This window comes from Pleurodeles waltl, chromosome 6 (genome assembly GCF_031143425.1).
Source record: "Pleurodeles waltl isolate 20211129_DDA chromosome 6, aPleWal1.hap1.20221129, whole genome shotgun sequence".
Taxonomy (NCBI): Eukaryota; Metazoa; Chordata; class Amphibia; order Caudata; family Salamandridae; genus Pleurodeles; species Pleurodeles waltl.
Genome location: NC_090445.1, coordinates 7,257,632 through 7,272,467, shown reverse-complemented (window position 1 = coordinate 7,272,467; position 14,836 = coordinate 7,257,632). Strand labels below are relative to the sequence as shown.

Sequence of the window (14,836 nt, the reverse complement as noted above, 5' to 3'; positions counted from 1 at the left end):
CGCCTTGTTCCCAGGTGTACTGAAGTTGGGTACCCGCGAGGGCCACCTTGTTCCCAGATCACCTGAAGTTTGGTACCCCCAGGGGCCGCCTTGTTCCCAGATGTACTGAGGTTAGGTACCCCTGGGGCCTCCTCGTTCCTAGATGTACTGAAGTTTGCTATCCCAGGGGCCCGCCTGGGGGCTCAACCTTGGCTGAGAAATGCATTGTTGTTTGGTCTTTGACAGACTTATCCTGTTTGGAGGGATGTTTCTCAGGTGCTTTTTGCAGGAAGCTCGACTGCAGGGTATCAAATAGAAGTGTGTGAAATTCTCGTAATTTGATTTTGTGTAATTAAATTAAGTTTTGAGAATTATGTGAAATTTTATGTAAAGACCGAGGGTACCTATTATGCTTTCTTTTCTTGCTTTATTTTAAATAGCAGCATCAGTCTACTGTTAAAAACTACAAATCCCAGTAGGCCAATGGGAACACAGTAGAACCCACTTAGAGAACCAATCAGTGTTGAGGAACCCTATGATATACCTAACTTGAATGCAAGCCGCCCTGTTTTCTTCCTGCTCGCAGTCAAGATAAGGATATACTTTTCAATTGCTTATTTACATTTCGTTATATATGGCTGATTGTTGTTGTAATTATAATATTTTGTTCATGCTGTTATAATAGCACATCATCTTTCATTGTTGAGTTCTATTTGCTTTGTGCAATGCACAGCAGCTCTTCCATTATTCAGGCTCCCCCTCCCTACCGATATCTTTGGTGGCGACCAACATTCTGTGGCGCACTGTCGTTTACCGCACGGGAGTTCTAACGCGGCATAAGCAGAGGTTCTTTCACGGCCTCCTCTGTCAATACCACTGCTCGAAGCTGGATTTTCAGTCTCTTCACAACGCGCTCACCTGCCTCTGTGTGTTCGCGTCACCTCCCTTTGTGAGGGCGCAGCGTTCCTCCTCAAACACACACGTCCATAGTCAGACCATACAGTCTGCTCCCTCTCTGTCAAACTCCGCCCAAAGTAACTCCTACAATATGTAACCTTCAGTGTGCCATTTCCTTTTTAAAGCAGACAGTTTCTTCTGTTTTTTCCTAACATGGAGTTTTCTAATTCTTGATTGGATGATAATTATGATAGTGAAGTGGATTTCAAAAATAGCCTTAATTAGTTTTCCATCCCTCAATAGCCGAAGCTGTTTCAGTTTCCACCACTAAAGTCTCCAACCAGTTAGAAAATACAGTTGCGTCTATAATGTCACAATCTAACGTGGCCCTGTTTGCAGGGGACGGCAGACAGAAAGCGGGAACCCACAGTGGCTTGTCAGTCTCAACAAACAAAAACTGCGCTAACGGAAGGTGAGTCTTCCTTACATGGGATAGAGGACCAAGCTCCCCACTGGCTTCCTAGGAAGGAGGGGAACGCTTCAGGTGTAAAAAGTAAAAGCAAATCAAAGCACTTAGATGACAGTGCTCATAAGACTGTGATTTCTTCTATTCACGACGCAGATGATGATTTAGACGATTCTGATGATGCTGCAGATGGTCTGGATAAGTCTGACTTTTGGTACTGTCCAACTCCTAAAAAACAGAAATTATCCTCTCCGTCTAATGATCCTTTTTATTCCAAAACAATACTGACACGGAGGGCGGCAACCCTATGTTTGACCTCAAATTAATTCACCACCCAAACTCTACTGAGTGGTTTCCTTCAGAGCCTGTTGGGGAATATACGACGGCCAAATTATGCTTACTCTTGGATAAGCAAACAAGGACAAAATGAAAGGATCCTCCCTGCCTCTCCATGTCACCGCTACTCCCGCGATTGACCCCTCAATGCTAACATTCTTTGCGAAATTTGGTAAAGGTCCTCGCAAAGGAGTTGACAGAGCACAGTCCATGTGCCAGTACAAAAAGCTGTACATTGTAGGTTCATTATCCTGTATATTTGACATGCTAAGACAGCTAGACTGGATAATGCCACTATTGATCCAGAAGAATTGTCTTTGTGTCTGTTGGGGAGTGCCAATTTGTCATTTACACATGAAAGACGTAAATTTCTGTTGCTGAAATTAGATTCAAAATTGGCAAATCTTTCAAAAATGGATCTTGGTGCCAAGGCTGTTTGGGGATTCCTTTATCAAGGAGTTAAGCAAGTATGTGATTAAATTTTTCTCTCTGGATAAGGCACAACAATCTTTAAAAAGATCTTTACCAATCGGGTTTTTGCCAGGGCCGATAGAGGAAGGAGTCGCTTTACCGGCTGAACCCCTGGACCTCAATGTTAAAAAGGCTCCTTCAACTCTTTTTCCCAAGAATTCCACCCACAATTTTATCCCAAAAGATCAAGAGGCTTCAGAGGTCGGGGTCAATGAAACTTCAAGACAACTCACCTTGCCAGTAAGTGTTCTTTCTGGCCATCTTTCTGTAAGGGGTCATCTAAAACGTTTCATACACAAATGGAAATTAGTCACTTTAGATCATTGGGTCATAAACACGGTTTAGAGCTATTCCACAGAGCTTTATGAAAAGCCTTTTCAAAACTGTCTTCTACCTCCCCTAAAATTCTCCACAGAGATGACATCTCTGGTTTCACTGGAAATGAAATCCCTCTCACACAAACACGCAATTCAACACACTTCCTTACACACTTCAGGTTTCTTAAGTTCAATTTTCTTAGTTAAAGAGAAAAACAAAAAAATGAGAGCAGTCATAAACTTGAAATACTTCAACCAATTCGTAGTTTATTGTCACTTCAAAATGGAGACTGATTTGCATCTCAGGGTTGTTTTTATTACAGAACGATTGGATGGCTCGTTTAGATTTACAAGATGCTTAGCTCACCATTCCTATTCATCCCGATCACAGGAAATTCCTTCAATTCCAATGTCAGGGAAAAACCTATCAACTTTCTTGTCTTCCTTTCAGTCTTCCAACTCTTTGCTTACCCAAGTGAAAAGTAAAAGCTATAAAGTCAGAGAAAACCCTCTCTTTACGCCTTCCTACCATCTCCCTCAGGTCTGTTGCAGAGATTGTCGGGCTGCTTTCTTCCTCAATTCAAGCCATATTTCCAGGTCCACTCTATTATCGGGCTCGTCAGAGATTAAACATTTGTCATCCGAGCAGGGGCCTTGCCTAATCAGATTCCACCTCCCTCGATCACGAATCCCGTATAGAACTCCAGTGGTGGCTAGATCATCTAGACGCATGGAATGGCCTCAGCCCCAACGCAAGACTGCCAGGTTGCTGCGCAAGGCGTGATAAAGTATAGACTGGAGGTACATGGTCTCCACCGGAGTCTTCATTGCACATCAACTGTTTAGTGATACTTGCAGGCTCCTTTGCGATAAAGAGTTTTGCAAAGTCCAATGTCCCATTCTTCTTCGAATGGTCAATCTGTCGGCAGTAAAATACATCAATCATCTCTGCGGTACCAGGTTGAAGACTTAGGCAGAACTAGCAAAAAGCTTCTGGGAGTTTTGTCTCTGCCAAAAAACCTCAGTTCGGGCAGAAAACTTACCAGACGAACTCCGTTTGGTAGCAGATTGGTATTCTCGCTACCTACACGACTCCAGCGATTGGAAGCTTCATCCATCAATTCTCAATATTCTTTTTTACAAATGGGGACCTCTACAGATAGATCTCTTTATGTCCCGTTTGAACTCTCAGCTTCCCCAGTTCTTCAGTTAGAGACCAGATTCTATAGCGACAGATGCTTTCCTGCAAGACTGGTCTCTGACAACCATCTATGCTTTTCCATCTTTCGTGATGATCACCAGGATTCTCTCCCAAGCTCGACGACAGAAGGCCATTCTAGTTCTGGTTGCATCATTCTGGCAGTCTCAGGTGTGGTATCCTCCCCTTCTAGAACTTAGCATAGACTGTCCATTCCTTCTTCCTTCATTTCCCGAACTCCTCCTCAGTCTAGAAGGTCTTCCGCACAATCTAATTCTTAACAATACAGTACAGCTATCAGCTTGGAAAGTAGATGGAATTCCCAATCTTATCCAGGATTTCCGACTGAAGATTCAGAGTACATCAAAGAATCATAGACTCCAGGTACTACCAAAGCATACAATTCAGCCTGGTCGATGACGGCTAGCTGGTGTATAGGAAAATCTTGCAATCCCTTTTCAGCAGATATCACTTTGATTGCTAATTTCTGGGTTGTTCAAGCTAGTTCAGGCAAATCATATTAAACAGTAAACCTTTACCGTTCAGTGATTTCAATCAACCATCCTCACATTAATGTAAAACCTGTTGGTCAACATCTGTTCATCAGTCGCCTGTTAACAGGAGTAAAGTATTCTAATCCTGCTGTTCCAAAATATAGTGAATTATGGGATGTCAATGTGTTTTACAATTGTCTTGGCAGGACAATACCTACCTATTGCTTGAAATCCTTTCAGCTAAATTAAGTTATTGTGCTTGATATCCATCAAACAATTGTCAGATGTATCCTTTTCAATGTCAGAAGACATACCAAAACTAACATCAGCTGTTTTTTACCCTTATTTTTCCAAACAACCAAAAGTAAGTGTAAAACATTGTCTTAAAATTTACAAACAAAAAACAATCCATCTCAGAACGTCCTCTGATACACAATTACTTATTTCCTTCAGAACACCCCACAAACGTGTTTCCTCCCCTACTTTGTCTCGATGGGTTAAATGGGTTATGTCCCTGGCGAGTATTGATACGTTGAAATGTGGGCCTCCCTCCGAGGCGCCCTGGCTTCCAAATCCTTTTGGGCAGGATCTCGTCTAGAGGACATTCTCAGATCAGCCGATTGGTCTAATGATGTCATTTTTCAATCTTTTTATTGCAAGCCTGTTACTGCAGCTTCTTCAGGGGCAATTTATATGCTCTAAAGAAGCATAATAGGAGCCTCCGGTCTTGACATAAAACGTTGATTTTCCTATTAATTTATGAAGGAAAGTCTTAGTTTTATTGAAGACAAGGAGGCAAGTATTATCCCGCCACAACATTGCATTCATTATGTTTTTTCCAGCCCTAACCATTTCATCCACTCTCAACACCATCAACTAACTAAAAACCATCTAGATTGCCAGGATTCTCCAAACTCAGACCTCCACCGGATATCTTCTTCCTGCCGATTCCCGTTATGATTGATTTCTTCAAATGGACTTAGTTCAAGATGTTTTCTTCCTTGTTTTAGCTATTCCTATTATTTGTTGCTTTTTTACAATGTTAAATACTTATTCATGATTTTTCTCGCCCAAGAAAAGAGGGCTGCTTGCAGTCAAGTTCGGTATATCGTAGGGTTCCTCGACACTGATTGGTTCTATAAGTGGGTTCTATTGTCTTCCCATTGGTCTACTGGCATTTGTAGTTTTTCACTCTTTGCTGCTGCTATTTAAAATAAATCAAGAAAAGAAAGCATAATAGGAGCCTCCGTGTCTTTAATAAAATTAAGACATTCCTTCATAAATTACTAGGAAAATCTACAGTATGTGTAATTACTCTAAATGCAAATCTGCCATTTAGCATGGGGCCACGTTAAGCACCACAAAAAAGCATACACAAACCTTTGCCGCAAACAGCAGCGTTCTTTTGCTCGTATTGTTCCCGCGTAGCCGTGCTGTACTTTTGTTGCGAACTGAGGTATAAATAAGCAGTGTGACGTAATGGAATTTTGCATACAAGGTTAACTCGAAATTTTTGAAATTGTGTGAATTAAAGAAGCGCAATATAAATTTCAGCCAGGTCAAGTCTCAAAGCTAATCATTAGTTGAGTGTTGCACCCGGAGTTGCGGATAGAGTCGGACAGAATGTATACAGATTATAGCCTACTTTGCACCCTTTGACTCTCTGTTCGACACTTCCGCCCCCACAGTGACTGTAAACACAGTAGTGAACCCCTTGAACCAGATTTCTTTGAGGTTTGAGCCACAGTTATAGTGATTCGAGGGGGGTTCAACAATGACCTAACCTGGCGGCCCCAGGTTAGTTGTTTCTCAGTGATGTATTGCTGTAAAGCTTCTATTTAGCATTGTTATAATTGCTCTTATGTATGGTCACCCACAAGTTTTGTGACTGATGTTGCCGGTGTTTAGACTCTGAGAGTTCACTGATGCCTGCTAACCAGACGTCAGTGCTGTCCCCTGCCCCAAAGACGTATGTGTCACAATTGGCATTGGCTGACTTACCTATATGGTCCCCAGGATAGGCAGGGCATGTAAGTTAGGGGTCCCCCCCAGGGATGGCAGCACTGGTTGTGCCACCCTGGGTGTGACGTGAGTAAAACGAGGCTCCCAGTCCACCACTGCAGACTGGGAAAGCAGTTTTAAACTGCTAACCCGACCTTGCCATTTAAACAAATGGCAGAGTCAAACCTCCGTTGGACGTATATGTAAGTCATCCCAGTGGCCTACTGAGCCCTAAGACCGGGTGCAGCATATGTCATGGGCAAAACATGTATTTTACATTTGTTGGCAGTGAAAAATGAAAAATAGTTGTTTTTGCAGTGGAAATGCTTGGTTGCTCATTGGTGAGTACGGGGTTGGGCGCTGACCCTTCAGCTATGCGAGCCCCTGAACGGTGTAGCCGCAGTGGGTTCTCCACGGTATCATTCAGCTCGTTACATGAAGCCTGTCTTGGTCCTCAGGTCAAAACTAATGTAACATTGCAGCGTGCAACTTGTGCAAAATTGGTGCTTTGTTCCCGTTAGTCTCCTGTGCCCTTATCAATTGCAAATGGAACTTCAACCTAAGAGGGCTTTCTGCCCCCCGGAGGAGATGTGCTGACGAATCCATTACCACAACCTTTTAGAGTGTAAATTAATTTAGAGAAGGATAGAGAATAGGTGGTATAAGGGACATTGAATTCCAGGCTTTGAGCGTGGCCAACCTAAGGAGGATACAATCAGGGGTGTAGAATTTCATAAAATATCTACTTGGGACAGGTTGTTCATAAATCTTCTTTTCCCTTTGGTGCCATGTAGTGCGGCGACAAATTATGGCAGCCATCTCATTGTGTAAGAGCTCTGGTGATAGCCTCTCTGAGTATGCCAGGACTCACACTATGGTAGGGCTTGAATACTAGCAATTCCCTTATTTTGCCACCTTCTCGCAGTTGTACATCCTGAGTATGTAGGTGGCAGGAAGCAATAGTTCCAGGGTTTTAATGTCCTTTTGAGTCTGTGAAAACCTAATAACTTGTGTGTTTTAGGGGTTTTCACCAGCTCTTCTCTAATCTTTTCCCTTTCTGAGAAAGGTTGAAAATATACTCCTTGATAAGGGCAGAAGTAAAACGTCTTCTAGGGTTGGGAAAAAAAGTGGTTGGAGAGAAAGTGAACTTGTAAATGCTCAACAGATTTGCACATGAGCAAATCTACAGATGCATACTTGCTTGTGCTAAAATACAGTTCACAAATACTTTCTAGGAGTACGATTTCCTGGCCTACTAATGTAAATTCTTCTGCATTCATGAAAGCCGTAAATCTGCACTATCACAAGGACATAGACCACGGGTGCACGTTTGACATTAAGAATTGGGCATCTCATTTGGTTTGGCATCAACCAAGATGTTTTGGAATGATTAACATTTTCTCTCTCTTTCGACTGGCTTCACTTGACAGCATACTTCTCTTTCATAGAAGCATATTAGCACACAAAGTTTTGTTCAGTGCCAGGAGCTACTGTGGCAATGTGCGCTTCCTGAGACCCAAAAATATTTGTGCTTTTTCAAATGTTTGTTAAAATGGCGAGTGCCCCTTAGCTCCCACAACAATAAAGTTTTACAAAAAACATGTAAAAGTAAGACACGCATTAACAAAATGAAAAGGCTGGCTATCAATATCAGACCTATTGGCTTTGCCAATGCTGTTTTATTTTAATGTTTCCCATCATCTTGTTGAAACTGGTTACACTGATTTTCCATTATGAATATATTTTTTAATGCTAGCATGTATAAACACATTTTATTAAATAATCTTTCAAAGAAATGGTGACTACAATTTCACAATAATTTAGCAAAATGTTTTTTTTCCTAGTTGCATTTTTTGGGGGAAACATTTTATTTTGAAAGTAAAGAATCCTCAGTCTTGCTTTCAGCATCTGCATATATTTGCATGTAATCAGAGAGCATTCTGGGAGCATTATACCTAGCCTCATTGTTAAACTTTGCAAAAGAGTGTTCACATTTTTATACTGGAACCCTTCAGTAATGCACTCCGAGCATATGACATTTCATTTGAGCACTCACCCTAATAATAAAGACTTTGCATTAATGAACCAGAAATACGACTTCAAACAGTATTAACATATGCCCACAAATATTACCTCACCTGCAGACAGTGCCCTTCTCTGCTCCGTAATGTGTCATAGTAAACTGACAGCCAAAGGGTTTGTGCTGCAGGGGCTTGGGGCTACGTTTCCCAAGGACAAAATAAACAATAAATCTTGTTGTCCTTGACGCCAAACAATATGTCCTGGGCATCTGGCTATAGGAATTCCACACCCCTGATACAATAGAATATGAGCGTTGATATAGGAAATGAAGCTGGACCTTGAATGATTAATTTACGTTATTCTTTATTGAGGCGTTTGAGTGCCTCATGCTGCAGCATTTCAGACACAGAATAAGATCTCTTGTGGTCAAGTTCAAGGGGTAAGTAGAGGTGGAATTTAAGTAAGACCTCCAACGCTGTCCTCTCTCCACAGCCATGAATGAAGTTCATCCGATGATTGGGAAGTCTGTTCGGCTTTTCTGCTCTGGTGATTGCAGTCAAGCAACTCTGCCCCCTGGCACAGAATGTCTGAATCCATTGCTGGAGAGCGCGTCCAGGCACCCTCCTACCCCGTCCAACAAAGGATTCTCAGGTAAGAGTATGTGCTTGAGTGAACTCCAAGAAAGGCAAAAGCAGTGGGGCCATTTGGAACACAAGTATGACATGCGCAGAGCTCAAGAGATGGATTTGCAGAGCTCAAGAGGTACATGTGCAGACCTCAAGAGGTACAAGCGCAGGGCTCAAGAGGTGCACATGCAGAACTCAAGAAGTACCGCACAGAACTCAAGAGGTAGATTTGCAGATGTGAAAGGTTGAATTGCTGAGCTGAACAGGTACTAGGGTAGAGTTCAAGAGGTAGAAGCGCAGGGCACATAACAAGCTTGTTGAGGTACACAGGATATCCAGAGCGCTGTGGGGTAAACAGGGTACCTCCGGTCCATGAGTTTACAGATGTGTGTATATATTTAGTTTCTGTTTTTCTCCTTTTACTAGCGGTGCTTGATGCACTTTATCACTCTGTACATGAGTAGAAACCTCAGTAGATGATTCTTGTATGTTGTTAAGTGGATGTTGGGATGTGACACCTTGGAGGGGACCCAGAGTGTCTTGTGTCTGAACCAAAGGCACAGGGGAGAGGCCCAGAATGGCAAAGCATTGGACACAGTGTCAGGGGAGATGCCAGGACCTGAACCCAGAGAGGGATAGCATTACACCTAGATATTTACAATCGCACCGTGGTCATAATTGAATACATGTCTAAGCAATACCTTGTGCCCTGTAACTGTAACTCGTGCCCTCTGTAGGAGGCTGGACTGGCTTGTAGTGAGTACCTAGGGGTACTTGCACCTTGCACCAGGGCCAGGTATCCCTTATTAGTGTATAGGGTGTCTAGCAGCTTAGGCTGATAGAAAAGGTAGCTTACCAGAGCAGCTTAGGCTGAACTAGGAGACGAGTGAAGCTCCTACAGTACCACTAGTGTCATATGCACAATACCATAAGAAAACACAATACACAGATATACTAAAAATAAAGGTACTTTATTTTTATGACAATATGCCAAAGTATCTCAGTGAGTACCCTCAGTATGAGGATAGCAAATATACACAAGATATATGTACACAATACCAAAATATGCAGTAATAGCAATAGAAAACAGTGCAAACAATGTATAGTCACAATAGAATGCAATGGGGGCACATAGGGATAGGGGCAACACAAACCATATACTCTAGAAGTGGAATGCGAACCACGAATGGACCCCAAACCTATGTGACCTCGTAGAGGGTCGCTGGGACTGTAAGAAAACAGTGAGGGTTAGAAAAATAGCCCACCCCAAGACCCTGAAAAGTGTGTGCCAAGTGCACCTAAGTTCCCCAAAGAGCACAGAAGTCGTGATAGGGGAATTCTGCAGGAAAGACCAACACCAGCAATGCAACAACGATGGATTTCCAAACGAGGGTACCTGTGGAACAAGGGGACCAAGTCCAAAAGTCACGATCAAGTCGGGAGTGGGCAGATGCCCAGGAAATGCCAGCTGTGGATGCAAAGAAGCTGCCACCAGATGGTAGAAGCTGAGGATTCTGCACGAACGACAAGGGCTAGAAATTTCCCCTTTGGAGGATGGATGTCCCCCGTCGTGCAGAACTGTTTTCCCGCAGAAAGACCGCAAACAAGCCTTGCTAGCTGCAAGGGTCGCGGTTAGGGTTTTTGGATGCTGCTGTGGCCCAGGAGGGACCAGGATGTCACCAATTGCGTGAGAGGACAGAGGGGACGCCCAGCAAGACAAGGAGCCCTCTCAGAAGCAGGCAGCACCCGCAGAAGTGCCGGAACAGGCACTACGAAGTGGAGTGAAACGGTGGTCACCCGAAGTTGCACAAGAGAGTCCCACGCCGCCGGAGGACAACTCAGGAGGTCGTGCAATGCAGGTTAGAGTGCCGTGGACCCAGGCTTGGCTGTGCACAAAGGAAATCCTCGGTGAGTGCACAGGAGCCAGAGTAGCTGCAAAACACGCGGTTTCCAGCAATGCAGTCTAGCGTGGGGAGGCAAGGACTTACCTCCACCAAACTTGGACTGAAGAGTCACTGGACTGTGGGAGTCACTTGGACAGAGTTGCTGAGTTCAAGGGACCTCGCTCGTCGTGCTGAGAGGAGACCCAGAGGACCGGTGATGCAGTTCTTTGGTGCCTGCGGTTGCAGGGGGAAGATTCCGTCGACTCACGGGAGATTTCTTCGGAGCTTCTAGTGCAGAGAGGAGGCAGACTACCCCCACAGCATGCACCACCAGGAAAACAGTCGAGAAGGCGGCTGGATCAGCGTTACAGTGTCGCAGTAGTCATCGTTGCTACTTTGTTGCAGTTTTGCAGGCTTCCAGCGCGGTCAGCAGTCGATTCCTTGGCAGAAGGTGAAGAGAGAGATGCAGAGGAACTCTGATGAGCTCTTGCATTCGTTATCTAAGGAATTCCCCAAAGCAGAGACCCTAAATAGCCAGAAAAGGAGGTTTGGCTACTTAGGAGAGAGGATAGGCTAGCAACACCTGAAGGAGCCTATCAGAAGGAGTCTCTGACGTCACCTGCTGGCCCTGGCCACTCAGAGCAGTCCAGTGTGCCAGCAGCACCTCTATTTCCAAGATGGCAGAGGTCTGGAGCACACTGAAGGAGCTCTGGGCACCTCCCAGGGGAGGTGCAGGTCAGGGGAGTGGCCACTCCCCTTTCCTTTGTCCAGTTTCGCGCCAGAGCAGGGCTGGGGGATCACTGAACCGGTGTAGACTGGCTTATGCAGAGATGGGCACCATCTGTGCCCATCAAAGCATTTCCAGAGGCTGGGGGAGGCTACTCCTCCCCAGCCCTGACACCTTATTCCAAAGGGAGAGGGTGTAACACCCTCTCTCTGAGGAAGTCCTTTGTTCTGCCTTCCTGGGCCAAGCCTGGCTGGACCCCAGGAGGGCAGAAACCTGTCTGAGGGGTTGGTAGCTGCAGTGAAACCCCGGGAAAGGCAGTTTGGCAGTACCCGGGTCTGTGCTAGAGACCCGGGGAATCATGGGATTGTCTCCCCAATACCAGGATGGCATTGGTGGGGCAATGCCATGATCTTAGACATGTTACATGGCCATATTTGGAGTTACCATTGTGAAGCTATACATAGGTAGTGACCTATGTATAGTGCACGCGTGTAATGGTGTCCCCGCACTCACAAAGTCCGGGGAATTTGCCCTGAACAATGTGGGGGCACCTTGGCTAGTGCCAGGGTGCCCACACACTAAGTAACTTAGCACCTAACCTTTACCAGGTAAAGGTTAGACATATAGGTGACTTATAAGTTACTTAAGTGCAGTGTAAAATGGCTGTGAAATAACGTGGACGTTATTTCACTCAGGCTGCAGTGGCAGGCCTGTGTAAGAATTGTCAGAGCTCCCTATGGGTGGCAAAAGAAATGCTGCAGCCCATAGGGATCTCATGGAACCCCAATACCCTGGGTACCTCAGTACCATATACTAGGGAATTATAAGGGTGTTCCAGTATGCCAATGTAAATTGGTAAAATTGGTCACTAGCCTGTTAGTGATAATTTGTACAGAGAGAGCAAACCACTGAGGTTCTGGTTAGCAGAGCCTCAGTGAGACAGTTAGGCACCACACAGGGAACACATACATATATGCCACAAACTTATGAGCACTGGTGTCCTGGCTAGCAGGGTCCCAGTGACACATAACAAACATACTGAAAACATAGGGTTTTCACTATGAGCACTGGGCCCTGGCTGGCAGGATCCCAGTAAGACAGTGAAAACACCCTGACATACACTCACAAACAGGCCAAAAGTGGGGGTAACAAGGCTAGAAAGAGGCTACTTTCTCACACCCTCCCCATGCACTGCTAATGACCCCAGATATTACATCACTCATGACCCCTTCTATCCCATCATTGATAATATCACCTCAGCATTTGCAGTAAAATTATTGATGAGAAAACTCTGTGTTGCGTGGGCGCGACTTATACTTACCTCAGGGCGCGAGTTATAGTTACTTGAAGTAACCCTGTTGAATTTCACTCGTTTTGTGTACGTAAATTTAGAACCTAACTATAACGTCCCTGTAACCACTTTTTTTGGTGTGAATATTATATATGCACATTTTGCACGGTGTGCGTAGCAAATTTTTTTTCTTTTTTTTACAGTTAAGTTTGGCAACGGCCGTGACTCACAAGAGGCGAGGCCTCAGCTGGCCATGATACCTCTGCCCTCCTTCAACAATGGTTATAAATAGCACACTGCAGTTTGCGCATCTGCGTATATGATTTATGCTGTGGTGTTTTTCGTATGTATTTATGGTAAAAAACAAAACAGTCATAACCAGGGTGCAAGGGGTTAAATCGAAGTAAATCACATTGAAGAAGCCTTGTGACTATGAAGAGTTGTTTCCATGTGCACAGTCATTAAGGCACGAGACCAGTTCTTCCCAAACATTTTTGAACCACGACCCAATTTTTAGAATGATAAACAGGAGGCAGTCAATGTTTTAATGTAACTGAAGCATGGTGTGGTAGACACTGTCATTACAGGCAACACATCTTCCTCACACAAAGCAGTCTCCTGGTGAAACTGTATTACTCACAAATGATAAAGTGTGGAAATTTGGTTTCAGTAAATACTTGATGACACACAAAAGATTAATAAAGTGTCCTGTTTTCTTTTGATCCTGTTAAAAACTTTGTTTCCAGCACACTTGAGAACTACAAAAAAGGTTTGTTTCATTCATAACTGCTGAATGTGTACAGTTCATTGACATGTATTTATATTTTGTTTTGGTAAAAAAATGTCATCCTACAGCTTTTCCTTTCACAGCTCCCTGTACCCCAGCGAGATCACCACACAGTTCACTTTAGTTTTCTTTCTCCGGCTGCAAAGTGAGAGGAGCTTGTAAACACCACTCCCAATGTTCCATAAACACATAAGCACCAATTTATCCGAAGGCATAGCCTGACATTTGACCTCTGTCTTTGAAGTCCAGCAAATGTGGCCATATAAATACAGAATATAAAGGCATCTTTACTTCATGCTTGGACGTTCGTGACCCACCATTTTGGGGAACAAGGCCCTAAAACATTTTTTGGCCTGAGAATGTGGTGTTGTGTAATGAGGTGATTTAAGTGTTATTAAATATTGGTGTAAATAATATGAGACGATAAGCATTGGATGTGGTGTTTGTGTTGCATGGTAGTTGTCGGGTATGGATTGCATAACATTTTGCAGATTTATCGAATGGCTCCTGGTTAGACAAACATTGTGTCTCTAAGACGCCTCCCCGCCCCTTAGTTGCACGGGGCAGAGATTGAAGTGACTTCAGAGAAAAGTTGTTCCGGGATAGCAACACCAGCACAACACTTGCACCAAACACCCACCCATTACTGTACCCAGACCAATTGATTCAAATAAAAAAACAGCAAAACTTGGATCAGTCATTTAAAGATATTGGCGGTCATTCTGACCCTGGCGGTTGAAAACCGCCAGGGCAGAGTGCCGCGGAAGCACCGCCAACAGGCTGGCGGTGCTTCATGGGCAATTCTGACCGCGGCAGTAAAGCCGCGGTCAGTAAAGGGCAACCAGCGGTTTCCCGCCGGTTTACCCCTGCCCCAAAGAATCCTCCATGGCGGCGCTGCTCGCAGCACCGCCATGGGGATTCGGACCCCCTTCCCGCCATCCTGGTCCTGGCGGTAAAAACCGCCAGGAAGAGGATGGCGGGAACGGGTGTTGTGGGGCCCCTGGGGGCCCCGGCACTGCCCATGCCACAGGCATGGGCAGTGCAGGGGCCCCCTAACAGGGCCCCATAATGATTTTCAGTGTCTGCCTAGCAGACACTGAAAATCGCGACGGGTGCCACTGCACCCGTCGCACACCAGCAACTCTGCCGGCTCCATTCGGAGCCGGCTTCATCGTTGCTGGGGCTTTCCCGCTGGGCGGCCTTTTGGCGGTCGCCCGCCCGCCCAGCGGGAAAGTCAGAATGACCGCCGCGGTCATTTGACCGCGGTGCGGTCTTCTGACGGTCTCCGCCCGGTGGGCGGTGCCCGCCGGGGTCGGAATGACCCCCATTGTGTTTTAAAGT

At 44.9% G+C, this 14,836-nt stretch overlaps 1 protein-coding gene across 2 annotated transcripts in view; it reads left to right on the top strand.

Moving 5' to 3' along the window:
• Positions 1 to 14,836, top strand: part of SLC27A4 (solute carrier family 27 member 4) — a 216,662-nt gene that overhangs the window by 110,812 nt on the left and 91,014 nt on the right. For both annotated transcript variants that reach the window (XM_069236970.1, XM_069236971.1), the window contains exon 4: positions 8,674 to 8,832. In XM_069236970.1, coding sequence (XP_069093071.1) covers positions 8,674 to 8,832 — 159 coding nt within the window. The remainder of the gene's footprint in view (positions 1 to 8,673; positions 8,833 to 14,836) is intronic.